General features: G+C 52.2%; 1 protein-coding gene across 3 annotated transcripts in view; it reads right to left on the bottom strand.

Moving 5' to 3' along the window:
• The window catches only part of GTF2IRD1 (GTF2I repeat domain containing 1), a 63,868-nt gene that overhangs the window by 29,874 nt on the left and 14,489 nt on the right, over window positions 1-19,505 (bottom strand). For all 3 annotated transcript variants that reach the window (XM_065694589.1, XM_065694590.1, XM_065694591.1), the window contains exons 2-8: window positions 11,914-12,042; window positions 9,783-9,924; window positions 7,134-7,280; window positions 3,424-3,607; window positions 1,712-2,004; window positions 1,218-1,307; window positions 227-310 (exon numbers count right to left, since the gene is read on the bottom strand). In XM_065694589.1, the coding sequence (XP_065550661.1) occupies window positions 227-310; window positions 1,218-1,307; window positions 1,712-2,004; window positions 3,424-3,607; window positions 7,134-7,280; window positions 9,783-9,924; window positions 11,914-12,036 (1,063 nt within the window). In that variant the 5' untranslated portion in view covers window positions 12,037-12,042. The remainder of the gene's footprint in view (window positions 1-226; window positions 311-1,217; window positions 1,308-1,711; window positions 2,005-3,423; window positions 3,608-7,133; window positions 7,281-9,782; window positions 9,925-11,913; window positions 12,043-19,505) is intronic.

Raw genomic sequence — 19,505 nt, 5'->3', positions numbered from 1 at the left:
GCTATAAATTCCTTGACAGCGGGGGGGGGCTCCAAATGGAAATATTGACATAACCTTCATCAGACACCCAGAGCCTGGGAGCTGCTGAGCTAAATGTGTTGGGAAGAGAAGGGAGCTCTAGCATATGGCTTCTGCTGCTGTGTTAGGGAACAAAAATGATTGCTATATAATGATATGCAAACCACAAGCGCTGCAGATGCATAATGGGATATTAACTCCTACTCACCATATCTGCTGTTAAACAGAATTTGCACGCACTCCCTAAGGGTGTTGATATCTTCAGTTTCTTTTATAAAACTGTCCCACTTATCTATCAAAACAAAATACAAGAAATAAGGAACTTCCATATGGTTTGTACACAGCAGATGCACTTTTCTCTCGCGAAGCGCTGGGAAGCAGGAACAAGAGTTTGCTGCTCCAAAAATAACGCTTTTCCTCTTCCTGAGTGGATTTTGCCAGGCTGGCAGAGAAGGTCTGGGGTTCCCCAGCCCCGAGCAACCTCCCCTGCAGCTGTGCATGCGCAAAGCAGATTCCTAAGGAATGGCCCCATAAAACTCCTCAACCCTGAAATGAAAGACCCTCTGGGACAGCGCAAACCCAGCCAGAAATGCACCTTTCCAAGGCAGGGCCATTTCACAGAGGAGGTTTTCTCATCTCTTACTCTTTCCCAGCTTCCCCACCCAGGCTTTTTCTTCTTTTTGATGCAGGCAGGCAAGGGTTTTGATGTAAAAATGTCAGCATTTTTAGGCTGCCTTTCCTTTTGGTGGGGTGGAGGTGGGGGAATGGCACAGTCTGCTCCCCACTGCTGATCCCCCCCTGGCACTGCTGCAGAATCACACTGGGGTTGGTGGGTTTCACTTGTTTTGAACTAACTCCAAGCTTTCAGTGGGTATTCGCTGTTTGCAGCTCGGGCTCAATGGCCTCACCCAAAGCTGTGCCCCAGCTCCCTGTGCATGAAGCAGGGGTGGGATTTCCCTGCCAGCCAGCAGTGCTTGAGGACCCAGCACCGTGAAGATGGCAGGGATGGAGCCAAGCAAGGAAGAAGGATTTGGCTGCGATGCTGAGATGTTGCAGCAAGTAAATGGAAAAAATCCCCCATGGCAGCATTTCCAGCACTGCCAGGTCCCTGCAGAGCATGGGGAGAGACTGGGCCAAGGTAAACCCTATCCCTAAGAGGTGGCTGCTGGTCACCTCCAACATCAGAGTGGGACACGGACCTGTCTTGTCATGGACGATGGAGAAGAGGATGCGCTTGGATGAATGCACGTTCTGGATGAGGGGACCTCCAGAGACCGACGATTTCTGTCCTGGACAAGAGGTGAGACAAGGAGAAAGGGCTGATGAGACCCCGACCAATGCTTTGGGCACCCGAACAACACCCTGCGTGCTGTCCCCCGCCGGTGACGCTGACTTGACCCTTCTGGCTCTCCTCCATGCACCCTGGCTTGTGACAACCCAGTGGGGTCATGGCCGGATTGAACCCCCACCATGATCATTTCCCCCTCCAGCCTCATGGCGCAGCACCCGGCATTCCAGGGCAAGAATGGAGGTGCATCCCATCGGCACCGTACAGGCACCCAGGGAAGGGCTGGGATCCGCTCATCTCCATATGGGCCAAAGCTTTGCCACCGACTTTCATCCGAGGACCACCAAAACACCCTGTCAGCGCCGGGGGGGTGCCCTCGTCTGAGAGCAAACTCCAGGCTATTACCACAGCAGTCGCTGTACTCCTGTGAGGAAGGCACCTTCAGCTCTCCCGCGGGCCTGGGCAGCAGCGCCTCGCCGGCCGCGCTCGGCCCGGATGACACCTCTTGCTTTAGGTCTACGGCCATCTGGGTGGGCAGCGAGACGCCGTATAATAAGTTGGTGACGGTGACGGTGTCCTGGCTGCAGGATTTGGCCATGGGGCCGTTGGCACCAGAGTCTCGTCCACCCTTAGGGGTGAGGGAGGTACAACTCAACTCGACGCTGGGGTTTGGGTCTCGGCTGGGTTCATCCACCGGCCTGAGGGGATGGAAGGGAGAAAAGGAGGGAAAAAATAGGTTCCTTTGGGTTCATGGCACTGATAAGCATGGACAAGCAAGGGTGTAGAGGGGGAAGGACAAGGCCAGGTTGAGCAACACGGTCTAGTGTGAGGTGTCCCGTCCCATGGCAGGGGGTTGGAACTGGCTGGTCTTAAGGTCCTTTCCAACCCAAACCATTCTATGATAAGGAGGGTGGAACACGCTGCACTGCCAAGCTTTCTGTTTTAGAAATTACAGCCATCATTCAACCTCTTGAGCTTCTTCAGGCATCTGGACCTTTTTTGTCTTCTTTAAATGAAGCAGGTTGGTCTTATGGTTCAAAGCGTTTATACTACCTAAGGCAAAGCTGCCTAGCCCCACAGCCCGGTGAGTTTAAGGACTGTAGTGACAGGACAAGGGGTAACGGATTAAAACTTAAACAGCGGAAGTTTAGATTGGATATAAGGAGGAAATTCTTTCCTGTACGGGTGGTGAGGCACTGGAATGGGTTGCCCAGGGAGGTTGTGAGTGCTCCATCCCTGGCGGTGTTCAAGGCAGGTTGGATGAAGCCTTGGGTGGGATGGTTTAGTGTGGGGTGCCCCTGCCCATGGCAGGGGGGTTAGAACTAGATGATCCTGAGGTCCTTTCCAACCCTAACTGTTCTATGATTCTAAAATGATTAGTGCGATCATGACTACTTGACTCGATTGCCTGTCCCAGCCCCCAGGACCCAGGATAAGTTCAAGGGGACCTCAGTCAGCCCAGGGATGAGCTTCGGATTGAAGAAGCTCTCATGCTTCACATGAGACAGGCGGCCGTGAGCTCACAGACGGCTCAGATTCTGTGTCCTACTTTTAGCTGCCTCAGCCTCATTTTCCACAAGTGCCGAGTCTTCAGAGAAGGTATTTGGTAGCGCTCAGCATTTCTCTGAACGGATCCAAGGTGCTGCCAGCCAGGCAAATGCAGGGGGAAAGCACCCAAAAACTGATGAGTCCCTTGCGAAACATGGCCAAAATGGGGAGATGGCCCCACTGTGGTCCCCTGCCTCCTTCCTTGTCTGGTGTTAAAAAACCCATTTCAGCCTGAGAAGAAGCTTGCAGCATTTACACTGGAAACCCCTCTGGAGACAGAAAAGCACTTAGCTTACCGCAGCGGAAATTTTGGCAGAGACACATAAAGTGCTGTGGTTAATGGGCACGTTTATGTGCTCTTATTATAGGAGCAAGTCCGAAATGGTCTCGAGCCACCCGACACTGATGAACCTCTATGCAAGGCTGGGTTTGGCACAGCTGGACCCAGGTTTCTGGGTCTGGGGGAAGAAGATGGGACATGGGAAGGACCCTCCTGCCCGCCTCACACAAAATCTCTGCCATCCCAAGGGCTCGCTGCCCTCCCACCCCTTGGGGACCCCCAAGAAAACCTTTTTAGCCTGAAGCGGATGCTGTGGCTGTGCTCCAGGATGGCCATCAGGGACTTCACATCGTACTCCATGGGTTTCTTGAAGCTGATCCCCTCAGGCAAACCAGCCACCGCCAGCGAGCCCGGCTCTTTCAGGAACCTCTCGTAGGGCAAAGGGACCACGCTGCTCTTCCCCACAGCTTCACCTAAGGAGGGGACAGAGTTACACACCGACGGACACCCTGTGACCCCAGCCACGGCTGAGCCGGGCTGGAGGAGTAAATGCAAGAGCAAGAGATACCAACAGATACATTATGGGAAGAAAACCTGTTCCTACCTCTGCACTCATCATGCAAGGCCCTGCAAGCCCTTTCTAAAAGAGCTAATTAATAGGAAGCTCACAAAAACCAATAAGCAGATGTCTCATCCTTCAGGTTGCACAGTAAAATCCTCAGTTGGGGTGACCTGGCACAAGCCCACCCCACGTACCAGTGAAGGATGTGGTTGCTGGCACGCCAGGAGGGAGCTGAGAGCTGACAAAGGAGGCTGAAGGCCTCGCACTGATTTTTATCTCATGCTTAGTGAGACACTCTGGGAACCTTACTTTCAGTTGGTTTTCTTATTCTACCTCCTGGAAGAATGGAAAGTACTTCAGTGTCTGTTCCTGTCAGGCAGCATCAGTGCACTTTGAAAGACAAGGGGAAAAAAACCAACCCAGCAGTCTCCCTCCATCCCACTATTCACAGGCAGCAGGAATATCGGTACGCATCGGCACAATCACCTCCAGCAGCCCAGACATCTCACCCACTCCCCTTGATGAATGGCCACAGAGTCCCCCCATGTCCCCATGGTTCTGTTGTACCTCTGACACCAAAATCTCCCCAGGCAGCTGGGAGCAAGCTATTTCCCCTTCCCTAGCAGCAGAAGAGAACCAGAAAGCATCACAGCTATACAGAGATTTTCTAAACCAGCTAAAGAGCCCACATATGCCCAAACTGGGGATGCTCAGAGCACTCTCCAGGCAAGACACCATAGGAAAAGCAGCTCTCTGTGGAAAAATTACTTTGGAAACCAACCCAAGTCACTGCAACCAATAAACCTGGCGCTGAAAGCACGAAGCAAGAAGCAACAGCCATGAAGGAATGCAACCTGTCTGGCAAAGCAGCGTCCAGATGCAGAACATCTGGCCACATGGCAATGTATCTGCGCCTTTGTTTCCAAGGTTGAGGGGCAGGCAGAGGAGATCATGGAACATTTAAATAGCAGTAGAATTTTATATTGTTGATTTTCCTTAAAACCTTTTTTCTCTCTTCTTTAAAAACCAAACACCAAAAGAACTTACTCAAACCCTGGAAATCTTGTGATGCTGTCAGCAAGTCCTTATTAAAAGTGATTCCTTCAATATGTTCTTTGAAGGAACGCGTGATAACTAACATCGCGCAGCTTCCACGAGCCATCAAGGTTCCTTATAGGCGGGATGGAGACTGTTTTAATTAAGCCAATAACAGAAGTTTCCAAACGAACCTTTAAACCACAACACCATGAGTACACTTTCTACAAGCTGATGGTTTCCCTGCCCCGAGGCACCAGCTCTAGCAGCTTTCTGCCTCCCTCCATCACCTCTCTTTGTGATGGGAAAATGCTCCTGATGCCCAACAGTGGCTCTTTATCAACCCAACACTCAATAACTCCCCGAACATATTTTTATGGGGAACGTGTTACTGTCAAAGTGACCTTCACCAAGCCCCGCACTGCCGTGGTTTAGCGAAAGAGAGACAATAATCATCATTAATGCCTGTTTAATAGAAGCCAGCAGTAATCAGTCATCCTGTTGGTGTGGAGATTACCAGGCTCTGGAGGGAATACGCGAGCTTTTTGACTGAGCATTTGCTAAGACTTTTTGTTTCCAATCCCTGTTGATGGGAGGCGACTGAAAGGATAACTGTCGTCGTCCCCCCCCCACATAAAAGCATAAGAAAGATAACTCTTAATTTCAGACAGTTCTCTCACTGTTGGAAACAGAATCGCCCTGGGGCACCTGTTATCTCCTGCGGGATTTCTCCTCACTCAACCAAGAGAGGCTCTTTCCCAGTGGACACGCGAGAAGGGGAGCATCCACCCAGTGGGTTTTGCCATGGAGCAGCTCAGGGATGGAAACAGCTGATCCTACTGAATCAGCAGCAAAGGCAGAATCACACCCAGTGACAGAATTACACCCAACACCGGGCCAAAAAGCACTGGCCCAGGGATGCCCGCCCTCCTCCTGCTATGGCAGTGCTGGCTGCCCTGGGTTGGGGACCAGGCCAGACTGTCCCCACGTACATCCATGCAGACAAGGTAAAGAGCATCACAAACTCATCCCAACAGATGGCCCGCCTGCCTCCTACACCTGCAGATGCACCCTGAACAAGCTTTTCTATGCAGTTATGCATTTATGGTATGTCATGTATGAATAATTCCGATGATCCCAAGAGGCCTGCAAAACCTCCGAAACGGCCTCCCTACCACATTCCCTTGGCTCTTCTGCATTGCTCCTTCCTTCCCACTCGGGTCCAATCTTTTGAAGGCAGAGAGAGGATGTGATAACCCCCATTACCAGGAATATTGCTTCCAAGCCCTTTAAGTGGTTTCAGAAAACCTCAGCGACTGTCTGTCCCTGGGGAAGGGATGCCATCTCCCTCTTCTATCTGCGAAGCCCGTTGTCAGGCGCTGGTGAAGCAAGCGCTGAACATCAGCCAGCAGCAGCAAATCCTGCCTGCGAGCACAGGGCAGTGGTGGGAGCATTCATTATCCCACTCCCATCATGAGGAAGTGCCCATTCCCAAACCTTGCACACAAATAGGGGCAACACCTAGGCTTCAGGCTAAAGGAGACCCACACAGCCCCAGAAAGGCTCAGCAGCACACCCCAAATCCCAAATGGTGATGAGGAGCTTCACCCAGGAAAGCTGGTCCAGCCGCACAGCCTGAACTCCTCCAAAGCATCATGCTGGGCTAATGCAACCCACTGAGCATTACGGGGGAATATTGGGGCCCATTTTCACAACCCCACTTTGCTTTTCCTATTCAGACCAGCACCCCCATCCCAGGGGGATGACCTGGGAGCACAGCCACTACCTCCAACCACTCCATGAAGACCTCCTGACTGAGAAGCAGGAGCTGCTGTGGCTCAAGCCTCTGCAGATTGGGCCTGGAGGGAGCTCTGCAACCCACTGGGTTACATATCAACAGCCATATGGTCATCTACATTTTAATTGCAGAAGCTTTATTGCTGGGGATGATGCATGTGCTGGAACAGCACCAGCTCGTCTCTTGGAGCTGGGGCCGCCTGCTAGAAAAATCATCTTTTTTCCTTTTAAATAGACTTGCCAGGGAAAGGGATGAGAGAGTGCAGAGCCCCAGCAGCGCCTGTGAAAGAGGTGCTGCAGACACGGCGTCAGGCATAAAGGTGTGCTTGAAAAATCTCACTCAAGCCATGGCGGAGATTGCTTCCCCCAGCAAAGGGATTGGTTTTGCCCAGTCTGGGGCACTGGGAAGTGAAGAAGCAGTGGCCAGATCCCATCTCAACACAGTGCTAACCCTATGCAGGAGCACGTCCCACCACACTGTGCTGCCAGGCGCCTGCTCCACTGCCAGCGAGCCAGGCTGGGGCCAAAAGCCGCATCTGACAGCGGCGCCGGGCAGAGCCCCGGGGGCAATCCAAATCCCCAAATGGAAGCGTGAAGGTTCTTACTATAAAGCACATCAAACACTTCCTCTACCATCTTCCTGAGGAGGTACACGTCTGATCCCTGGTCCGGGGAGACCCTGAGCACGCTTCGCCCGCACTCCTTTGCCTTCTTCTGCACCTCTGCGTCCTGCTCCTTCCTCTGCTGGACTCCTGTTGGGGGGAGAGGAGAAAACAGGGGATGCTGCAATGAGAAGAGGACTCATGGGTGATGCTGCTCATGTTTCTGAGCGGCTGTGAAGTGATCAAACCCACTGGCCAGGTTACATCACGTTTAGCCAAGGCTGAATGCATCCCAGCCCACCAAACCCCAGGCAAGACAGGGTCCCATTGGCACCAGGCATATGGGTGTCCCAGGTCTCCCACCCACCCCAGTCCCCCAGCTAGGATAGTGCCACAACCCCAGACATCCCCAGACATGCAGGGGAAGGTGGTGGGATAGGCAGTCACCCCATCGTGGGGTTGGTGATCCTATGCGTGCCCCCCCTTCCCTGGTTTTACCCACTTAGCTGAACTGAAACTGTTGTGATTAATTGGGCAGCACATTTCTTTTCTCTGGTTTCAATCTGCTTAGCCTTCAATCTCTCAGGAAAAGAAAATCCGCCTTTCTCAGAGGCTTTTTTACCCTTCAGCATCACGTAGCTTGGTAATACCAGCTATTTCCTGCTAATTTCCCCCATTAAACCTCAAATAAAGCATATCTTCGGCAATGACTTCCTTGCATCTCTAAACGCACAGAAAATTAAACACTACAAGTGCATTACTGCCGTTCTATCCAAAGCAATTCACAAGGGATTTTCGGTGGCGAAGGACTAATTCCTTCATCATCCTCGACAGGCTCCTGCTGGTGATCAGCCCTGGATGCTGCCTGGCAAGCAAGTAGGAGCTTGTGGATCCCTCCTGTGGAAACAGCCCATGGCTGGGGCATCATGGGGATGGGAGCGAGAGCCACGCAGAGTACCCCAGAACTAGACATCAGAAAGGGGAGAGGCACCCAACACCACACAACCCCTGGATAGCTCCACAGGCCTCCCACAGCACAGGGAAACGGGCCCTGGAAAACTATTTTGGGGTGTTTCACCAAGGTGGTGGAAAGTATCTACATCCACATCCTCCTATGACTGACTCTCCCTCTCGGCCGGGCACTAACTCTCCTCCATTGACATTAATCCTGATCACTGTCAAGTTCCCCCATGCACCAGGAAAGGCTGAGGCAGAGGTTCAGATAAAGGAGAGCGTTCGAGTGAGGTCTGTGCGCCCAGAGAGATAAGAGGCTTCTTACATCTCCCAGCGATGTCTGCTTTAGATTAATTCAGATCCTTTCTAAGGGGGCAGCTAGACCATAAATCAGAGGCACTTCCAGGGATGCTTTCCACTGCGTGCCAGTTGTAAGAGCTTTATGGAGCGGAGTTGAGCCTGGGCCATTTATAATTCAAGACAGAGTTATCACGTTTCACCCTGTCTCCAGCATCAGTCTCTTCTCCTGAACCCCATCGTTAAGACTTTGTGCTTTCAACCAGACGTGACCATTTCATTCTGACAAAGGTGTAAATGAAACCAAAAGAGAGGGGAGTCAGGATCTGATGTCGGGTGCCTTGCCCCAGCACAGCGGTAGGTCCCCAGCCCCTATATATGTGTATATATTTCTAAAAGTGAGATTTGCAGATGCTCATCAATGTTGTGAGCTCCAAGGAGACACAGTTGGTATTTAATATACAAGAGGGAGCCTCCTCCCATTGGCCACCCTGCTGCTGTTCACCACTTGGGTACCTCCCTGCCTCTGATGGGAGGTGGGAAAGGGAGGCAGAGTCGCCTTTGAATGAAGGAAACATCCTTGAAACACCTCCTGTCCTGCAAAACATGATGCAGGATAACTAACGGCTCTCCAGGGGTGGAGGTGGCAGGCAGCTGCCCACATGGGCAGAACAGAGGGGCAGAGCTGCTCCTGCAAAGCTGTACTGGCTCACCCCGCACACGTGCAGGGAATAACCTGAGCACACAGCGGCCCTGGCAGCTTGACAGCGCTGATGTTTTCACTACAGTGAGCCCTTCCCGAGCAATCTCTCCAATGGATTAAGCACGAATGTGGTTTCTGTCAACACCATGCATGTGCACACACAGTCCCCAGCAGCACCAAAGCCAGGTCCCATCCCAGCTCCTGCATAGAGTGGGTAAAGCAGCAGCTGACAAGCCAGGAATGATGCTGCTCAAGAAATGCATGTCTCCAGTCAGGAACAGGATGCCCGGAGAAGCTGCGGCTGCTCCATCCCTGGCAGTGTTCAAGGCCAGGTTGGACACAGGGGCTTAGAGCAACCTGCTCTAGGGGAAGGTGTCCCTGCCCATGGCAGGGGGTCGGAACTGGGTGAGCTTTAAAGTCCCTTCCAACACAAACCATTCTAGGATTCACAGCACAGCTCCCACTTCCCCCTCAGCTCCCAAGGCTGGTTTTGGTGAGCCAGTAGGCATGGACTTGGGCAGAGAGCTGGGTGTCAGCATCACAACATGCAGGGCTGCCATCACTTCAAACACCTCCCATCCCCACAGACAGGCAGAGCCCCAAACCTCAACCCCTCTGTGCACAGTGCGGGCCCCAGCTGGCACAACCGGAGCACCAACCTCAGCAGGGGAAAAGCCCTCGCCGGTGGGGATACTCACTGCAGAACTTGTGGAAGTCGGCCTGCAGCTCCTTGCGGGCGCTGAGGAAGACCCGTCCCTTCTCGGTGCCCACCACGAAGGCGCTCTCCTCATGGACGGCGATGCAGGCCACCTCCGCGTTCAGCTTGGAGAGCGCCGAGCACTGTGGGAAGCACCGGGTCAGAGCAGCTGCGGGAGCATCCCCCCGTGGCATCCCTGTGCCATTTTCCAGTGGGATTTTGATCTTCCCATCAAAAGCAATATTCTGGCTTGGGTCAGAATTTCATGGGTTTTATGACATCCCCTAAACACTTTAGAGCTCCAGCTGAGCGGTGCTTTGCTGGAAAACAAGAACTATTTACCCATCATTTCGCTTCACTTTTTCCTATCCTAAAAGTAAATATTTTATAGCATTTCTTCAAAAGAAAACATTCCCGTAAAAAAAAACCCAAACCCAACCAACCAACAACTACTTGTATTTTTCCACCAGCTCTAATGAAATAAAGAGCACGGGAATCTTATTTCAGCTGCAGAACACTAATATGGTCAAAGTCTGGATTAGTCGAACGATTCTTCTTGTACAGTTATGCAAAACATTAAAGAGATGGAAAAGACTTCCTCCATTAAACCATTTTACGTAATGCGCACTTCCTGCTCTACATAATACACATCTATATGCATTTTTAGTATTATTTTTTATATTGTAATAGTTACACAGTGCTGGTAACCTGAGTTACATTCCCATTGCTACAGCACTGAGTTACATTCCCATTGCTACAGCACTGACACTATGAAGATGCCATCCCCAGGCCCCTATTTAAATGGGTAAAATGGGGATGTTCCCATAAGCAACTCTGTTAGACACATTGCCTGCCACCATGGAGGGGCTGGGGGATGCTGGTAGCCAGGGAGGGAGCAGGACAGGGAGCAGAGTCCATGGACCAACCCCACCCTAAGGTATCTTCAGTGAGCTTGGCTTGTGTGGGCTTAAACTAGTCTCTACATTTTACCTGCTGCTCACCTTCTTCAAGAAGGAAGTATTGAATCACAACCCCTAAAAGGGTATTTTGAAGAAACCTTTCAAAAACCTAGCAGCAAATGGAATTATTTTGATCAAAAAGCCCAACACTCCAAAACTAAATACAAAATCTACGGGATGTGAGATTTGGAAGCCGAACAAATTTGGGCTAAGCCCAAACTAAGCCCATTTGGCGACATGCACGTGGCCTCATCGTTGGGTTAGCACACACTCAGGCATCCAGGCTTCAGTGGGCACAGGGGGGCACTGGAGAAGCAGTGGGATAAAGGCTGAATTTCAGGAGCAGCCCGGCCCCCTGGCCTGGGTGTAAGCACGTAACAAGGACTGCAGGATAATGTATATTCATTAAGAAGCCAAACTACGATAACACGATTTGCTGTAGGGGATGGCACGTTTCTAAATCATCAAAGCTGCTTGGCGTGCGTCAGCTCTGAGGAACCTGCTCCTTAGTGTGATGGTCAAAGAGAAGGAAACTAGTAATAGTGAGGAAAAAACCCCTACCTGCGTAGAGAAGACGCATCCAAGATAAATACATTAAATATGACTTGGCTGTAAAAAGGCAAGGCTCTTTAGCACGTCGCATTGCATTAGACATTTGTTACTACACACCCACTTTCCCTTCTTGATCACATTCACAGTTAAAAATATGATTAGCTCTGGTCCACAAGACTTAATCCAGACAGTTATCTTGTTTATGTAAGCATGGCTGACTTAGGCAAGGTTTCCACCGGGAATTCTACGTCAAATGATATGAAAGTTATTTTCTTTGTTCTCGGAGATAAAAGCCATTGTTCTCTTGTTGTGTAAAAGCTCTTGGTAACATTGGTAAAACAGCAAGGAAAAAAAACCTCAAGCACCCTACACTCAGTTGATACCAACATAAATATTAATGGGAAAACAATACACCTCTGAGATTAACTTGGGCTGACTTTATGATCCTTATGGCTGTCAGGGTGGGAGAGGGGTTTTATTTCCTGGCTCCAGGAGCTTCCTGGGCTTTCCCAGGGGAACGGGGTGAGCTCGACAGCCCTTCTGCTTCTGTCCTACTCCCAGCCAGCCCACTAAAGAGAGATGAAAGGAGGGAGGGGGACGGGGATGCCACCGGCCTCTTACCATGGAGTCTAAGGCAGACACTAAGCTGGTGATGATTTCGTCTTTCTGGGGAAAAACCATATTCCACTGGCCAGCTCTGGAGGTGCTGAGAGTCACATCTAAAGGCTTCCCTGCCAGGGCCATATTCACCTGAAAACAGAAAAACAAATGAGGTATGCATCACTGTTACTAACAGGGAGCCAAAGCTGAGCATCACCAGTGCAACCCTACTACCGGTGCGTGCCATAGCATACGGCATGGATACACAAGGGACCAAGGCTGGGACCAGCCTGAGCCCCATGTTCCCCACATCTCCCCTGTTAAAGGCAGATAATTCCAGATGTTGCTAAGCTATAATCAAACCCTGGAGCCAATGCTGTGTGTCCCAGCAGCAGCCAGGTCATCTCTGCCCTCGGGAACCGATGCTGTGCATCCCATTAGCGGCCAGGTCACCCCTGCCCTTGGCACTTGCCCCTGAGGAGATGCCACCGCTGCACAGGGCACACTGGACCGACTGCAGGGTGGGACACGCTGGATGAGCAGGCTGTGACCATGCCAACCCGGAGGATGTGGCGCTGAATTGGACGCAGAGTGCCCAAGCCTGTGCCTGAGCTCTGAGCACAGCAGAGAGCAGGGGGCGATGCATGCGTCCTCCCAAGGAGACCATGCTGGCTGTCCTAGTGCTTCCCCCACTAAACCACGGGCAAGAAGAGAGCCTGGCACCCAAAGGTGTCCTTGAAATGGGCCAAAGCCTCAGGGTGCTCTGCCTTCACCCCAAGGGAGAGTGGCAGCTCATGGTGAGGGTCACCAAACCATCCCACCCTGCAGCTCCTGGGGGATAGTGTTGGTGGGAACAGGACCGGGCAGTCCAAAGGGACCCCGCACCCAAGAAGGGCCTCAGCCCCAGGACCTCCATCCCTCACTGGGGAAAAATGCCACATGTGCAGCAACTCCACCAGGTCTCTGTCCACCAGGTGCACACGTGGCCCATGGTGATGTTGATGCTGCAGGGGAAACTGAGGCAGGGGCTCACCCTGCATAAATCACCCCCCTGCCACGCTGGGGCACCCACACCTGACAGAGCATCACCCCCCACCCAGCACCCGACATGGTCCCTCCCAGCTATCACCCCTCCATCCACAGGGCAGCCACACGCCGCCCGGCTTTAATCCTGCGAATAAAGGGTGACAAATTAGCCGGAGCCACTCGAACCGGGTCGTAAATCATGTGCTTGCAAGCGGATAAAAGAGGCTGGAGAATCTCTACCAAGGCCAGACGGGCAGGAGCCGGGGAATATGAATGAAGCTGCCTGCATGTAACCTGATTTGCGGCTCAGCCGATAACCGTGGCCGCTCGGCACTGCTGAAAACCAGGGTTAAAAGTCAACAGCAAAACCCCAAAGTCACCTTCCTGCCCCGGTTCATACCTGTGTCCAAGCAGAAGGACTCTGCGCACAGAGCAGCTGGCTCATGCAACCCGGGAAATGCTGGATTTTGGTCCAAAATACCAAGTTTCCCCCATGCTGGCATCTCTGCAGGTGCCTGAGCACACAGAGGGGGAGGGCTGATGAATGTGCCCTCAACCCCGCAAAAGCTCACTCTTATGGAGCATAACAAGGAGACGAGGTAGAGACAATTCCTTGTTAAAACAATAAAGACTGACTTTCGGAAATGGCTCCTGAAGAGACCTCGAGGCTGGTTTCTCCTTCATCACCAGCTGGTGAGAAAAGGCAAGCGGTGCTTGTGGATGGCAACGCCATAGCTGTGCCAGCACTTGTACCCCACTGACAGCCACCCAAATTCCCCTGACACGCAGGTGACACTTAACAATGCCGACAGACAACTCTTCTCCCCCAGGATAATACTGGGGGAAAAACCACCCCAAACTAGGCATCAGCTTGGAAAATAAAGCAGGAAACCGAACACACAGTCCTGCAGCCTGGGTGCCACCACGCTCCGGCACAGCCCCCCAGCCATCCCCACGCCGATGGGGATTGATTCATAGTCACCCTGACAGGGCTCTGCCGGGCACCTCCATCATTAAGGCTTGCAGGAACACCAGGAAATGGTCTGCCCTGCGCCAGCCCTGCAGCACATGGATGGGCAGACGGATGGACGGACAAAGGACCATTTCCTGTGCAAGCTCCTGGGCAGCTGCGTGTGCAGGGAACTCAACATCCCTTCTCTAAATCGATGCTGCGTTAACAAGAGGTGCTTCGCTGCAGCGGGCAGGGAGCACTGGGGTGCCCACGGTGCTGATACTGGTCCTGAGCTGCTTCCTGGCCACTGAGCAGCCACAACACTGGGGCACCTGGGGGATGCCATCAGGAAGGACTCATCCAGGGAGCATCACTCCCTTCCTAACCCCTCAAAGCACTCACCTGGAAAACAGCCTTTTTTGGTGCCTGTATGTATTTCTGAGTGTCCTAATTATTATTAAATATAACTGCTATGACATGGATGTTCTTGCTGCCTTTTGGCAGTGTGCTGGAGAGCTCGTCCCTGCCTCAGTGGGGCTGGTGGCAGCCCCTTGGAGGGCTCAAGCTGCACCAACCTGCTCAGCCAGGCTTCCCACAAGGGAAGAGATGCTCCTCCCTTGGCTGTGAAAAGCAAAGCCATGAGCCCAATCTGGCCCCAGAGGGAGAACCAAAGGCAAATATCAGTGGGAAGTGGGGCAGGGTCTGTGTGCTCCCTCCTTACCTGGTCCTTGCTCTGCAGGAGACCAGGACAAAAATAACCCCTCTCACCTGGCAGATTGTTTAATAAGGAAAAGGGAAAATCACTCAAAAGAAAAAAAAAATCACGATGAAAACATGACCCAAGTCATACAAGAGGACTTTTAGTGATGGGGACACACACGGTATTCCTGTAAAGCTTCTAATCATCTGTGGTCACGAAGAGCGGCGACAGCAGATTTACAAGAGGGGGTAATAAAAGGGAAGAAAAAAAATCTTTGCAGCAAGCACTAGGCTTATTCAAATCAAATTAAGACGTAGGGCTTGAAGTTGTTTGTCTAACCAAAGTGAAAGTAATCTGGAGGAAAACTGGGGTAAACCATTCTTATAGCAGTTAGGGCCGGCAGCAGGGAGGGAGTGGGGTAGGATGGGTGAGAGCATCCTTCCCCCCTTCTCAGGGCTCCACACACCTGCCCTGCTGAGCTCCCACCAAGGGGCTGATTTCATACAGTGGGGGCTCAGCTCCAGCCCCAGCTCTGCACACTGAGTCCCAATCCCAGGGGTGCAGGGTGACTCAGGGACTGCCAGGCCACTGTCGTAGATCCAAAAGCAAACATCTGCAGATTGGTTTTATTGTCTTAATACTAAAACAGGTTATAAAAATCATTATTTCATTTTATTATTACTTATTTCTCTCCCCCCCAGATGAGGCCTGCAGGGGACAGGGGTGCCAGCACAGGATGCCATCGTCTCTCAGCTCTTACGACACCTCACTTTATAATCCTGGGAAAGATCAGAAATTCAGCCCCGGGGGAGTTTCACTCATGAATCACCTGTGCTTTAGCAAAGGAAACAACAGGCACACGGAGAGGCTCCTGAAGCCCTGCAGACACGGCAGCATCACCCCCAACCCTGTACCCACAGCAAGAGCATTCCCTCTGCATCACCCTGACGCTGCTGCTGGGCAGCACTTCTCCCCCAAATTAACATCTTTCAGCCTGATGACAACCCCCAAAGGAAATGTCCAAGCAGAAAACTGTTATTAACTCCCTCAAATTACAAACAGCTTCAATTAGGAGAAATTGAGATGAATTTCTGTGAGCCAGCAGCTCGCACAGTGCGGTGCCGGCATCGCCCGTCAGGCTGGGGCTCGGTTCATGGCAAAGATGGATGCTGTAAGCTCCTGGTGCTGACTTAAGGATGGAGCAGCTTTTGTCCCTCTTCTTCCTCATCTTTTCAAGCCTTACAGTGATTTCCAGCCCCATGCCACAACCAGAAGCAACTTATTCATTAAGCCAAGCTGGTGTTCCCACACTGCCATGGTGAAACTCGAAGGACCCCCACTGCTGTCTTACCATAGAATGGTCTGTGTTTAAGGGACCCTAAAGCTCATCCAGTCCCAACCCCCTGCCACAGGCAGGGACATCTTCCACTAGAGCAGGTTGCTCCAAGCCCCATCCAACCTGTCCAACCCTTTTCTGGGAATTACCAAGGGCGAAACCCAATGCGGAGTGGAAGAAGCTGTGAGATGGAAACAGCGACATGCCCAGGAGGGACCAAGGACATCCTGCATCTGCTTCTTGTTACACTGCTACCAATACTGTTTTCTACCAATATCTGGTTTAAACCTATTTGGTTTTTCCCTGCAGGTGTACTGTATCTTAATGATGTAACCCTGCCAATATTCATCACATGAAGCATCTCCTATGCCAAGGACCTGGTGAGGACATCACACCACTCAAAACCACTGCAAGACAAAGCATCCACGGCTCTTGCCCCAGCCCAAAACCATGAGTACCAGGTGGGTGCAACAGCTCATCCCTTCAATCACCAACTACATCCAAGCGGGACAAACTGGAGCACACCAGCACGGAGATGTGACTGCAGCAAGGGAGAGGCCAAAAGCAGGGGAGCAGCACAGAGAACCCCAGAGACTACCACTGGTGCCTTCTTGTGCTGCAGACATCGCAGCATCACTGTTGGGATGTCTCTAAAGCTTCCAACCATGTGGGCTGGCTCCCAGCTTAGGGAGCTGAGCAGGAATTTAAGTCAATGAGAGCTTTGACTGTTCAGCACACTGGGGAGGAAAAAAAGAAGAATAAGAAGAAAAAACCAGCCATAGTGCTGGTGCTGCAGCTCCACACAGGAGTAGCTGGAAATTATCCTCCCATTCATTTTTCCAGGAAAACTCTGCCTGTTACTTCAGTAGTGCTGGTGAAGCCCAAGTGAGCCAGCCCCAATCCCAGCAAAATAGCAATGTATGTATATACATATCAATATGCAGAGAGTGTAGATTATATGTATTATACTAAAAGGTACATTTGAGATGGATTATGGGCCATTTGTCACACTGGGAAGACGGGGCCCAGCCGGGGGGTACATCAGAGCAGGGGAAAGCACTGCTGGGATGGGAAAACTGAAGGTGGTATTTGGGCTTCTTGGCCCCCCAAAATGCTCGATGAGCCACGGGATGTTGGGTGCCACATTCAGCTGCCTACATATTCCCAGGACCACTGGGAAGGTACCCCCGGCATGTGAACAGGATGATGACCTGCACGCAATGACGAGACAGCAGTGATTTCATCTGGAATCACCTTCAGTCCAGCAGGGCACCTTCAAAGGGGATTTTTAACAATTATACCGGCCCTGGAAGACATCGGAGAAATTAGCCCTGTTTATCATTAAACATCCATCAGGAGTTGTCTTGATAGGAGGCAGAGGGACAAAGTAAGTCCCTCACTAGAACCAGGATAGCATCCCACCTCCAAGTGAGGGGCCCATTCCCTGTGTCCCCACTGGGGACATCGCTTTGGGGCAGGACCCACACTAAGGGTTCTCTCACCAATGAGGCAGTGACAGAGACTTGGAAGGTATTTATCTGTCCCTTTCCATCTTGAGGACTTTTGAGGTCCCTTTTTCAGCAGGGAGCTTTCAGCAGTGAGGTGCCCAGCGAGCTGGAGCTGCTTGAACAAAAAGCCCTGGAAACCACATAAGCCACAGTGGGGCGAAAGCCAGGCATAGGGACCAAGCTTGAGTTTCAACTTGTGGTTTTCTTCTAATCACTTAAGCAAACACCTGTATCAGCAGAGCCAGTGGATGCGACTGAAGCCATCTCAGGCTTCAGAGCACCCAGCACAGCCTGCCAAATAACTGGTGTTTGTGTTTTGGCCACAGCGCTGGAGATCCCTGCTCCATGCAGGCTACTTGCTCCCAGCATGATGGCTTTAACCCGCCCATGTTGCCTGGCTAAACTCTAATCTCTAATGCCTACTCCAGCATCAGCCTCTGGACCCTGTGCCTGCAACACTTCCAGCCACGCTGGCATGGGTTGAAGCCATACAACTCGTGCAGGGGCTTCACTAACGATGCTTCACTAGCAGCGACCTGCACGGTCGGCACTGATGCCAGTAGTACGGCAAATCACTGTGGTCCAGGGCACTCACGAAATGCCCAGAAATACCTTCAAATGTCTAAACACCCCCAAAACCCCCCAAATTCCTAATCCCTGCCCCACATGTGGGTGCCCCCACAGCACAACCTTCCCAGGGCAGGTGTGGGGCTCTGGGTTTTGGGGGACCAATGCACCCGCTGCAAAAAAGCATCTGCAGAGGACACAGCTGCATCCTCCAGAAGTCGGTGCTGGTGTGCCCCCAGCCCCACAGCCTGGTCCAAATGCTGTCCCACAACCACTGCCACATCTCTCCCCACATCTACAGATTCCCTATTTTTTGGTTTCTGCTACTTTTTAAGCCGATGCCTTTTTGCAGAAGTCTGAAAGCAACAGAGCCAGGGGGCAAACAGCCTCCAGCACAGCCCAAGCCACCCAGTCGCTCATGCCCACATCCCCACTGTGCCAGCTCCCCTGCATTTTTCCCCCCACTCCTTCCAGCTGGGTAGTCCCAGGCAGCGCCAGCTCCCACCACCAGACACCTCCTCCCCTGTTTTATTTTACCAACAGAACCCAGGGCACCTGCTGGAAAAGCTCCTCACGTACACGCCGGCACCACAACATCCACCGGCATCGCCGCCTCAGCTCCACATTCCTGGATAATCCGGCGCCTGCCGTGGTTTAGTCCCACTTATAAAAGAAGCAAAGAGCAAACCGGGGGCTCCCACGGGGGGATGCGTCCATCGCAGGACCTTCTCTTTCCCCCCTCAATCAGTGGGTTGCATTCTGCTGCCACCTTGATTTTAAGCCTGGCCTAAACATACACACAAATATAATATAGTAAAATTATAGTAGGCTTCTGTCTAGTGCAGAGAGACGGAGCAGGATCAAGCGCCCTTCAGAAGCTGCATCTCATCTCCCCCAGGATAAACACTTTCATGTCACGGTGGCTGCTGGGGGGGATCGCAGCTCGTGCAGCGTTCAGCTCCAGACAAGTTTGCACGCCGCAATCTCACAGCAGGCAGGCGCAGAAGCTCTTGCTTCCAGCAACTGCCTCTTCATTTATTAAAGAAACTACAGAAAAGGGGGCGAAAAGAAAAAGGTAAGTGTTGATCAGGGTGTTCCCACCATTGCAGGGGAGGATGCTGTGAGCACTGTGCATGGCAAGAGGATGCGGATGAGCCACATCCTCCCCCCCGGCAGCACCGCACGGACGGCTGGGGGCAGCGAGGATGGAGGTGACCAAAGTCACCCAGCCATGGGGTCCTGGGTGCCATCCCCAGCAGGATGCCCAGCTCCGCACCCCATCCTGCACAGCGTGGACAGAGCCCACTGCTTTGCAGTTCCTAGAAGGAGAGGCGGGCAGAGAGGGCACGGATCCGGCATGCCATGCGCCAAGGCTCCGGTTGCACTTCTCAGAAGCGGGCAGCCAGGGGAAGCCAAAATTAGCAGGCAACTAATTCTGTCCCTCGGTACATCCCCTGCCCCTGCGCTGCCGTGACTGCTGCTGATTGCAAGAAGATGCCGGCAATCCCTTGCCTGGAGGAAAAA

Source organism: Lathamus discolor, chromosome 14 (genome assembly GCF_037157495.1).
Source record: "Lathamus discolor isolate bLatDis1 chromosome 14, bLatDis1.hap1, whole genome shotgun sequence".
Classification (NCBI taxonomy): Eukaryota; Metazoa; Chordata; class Aves; order Psittaciformes; family Psittacidae; genus Lathamus; species Lathamus discolor.
The sequence above is the reverse complement of the archived record's forward strand: the minus strand, read 5'-3'. Positions and strand labels throughout refer to the sequence as shown.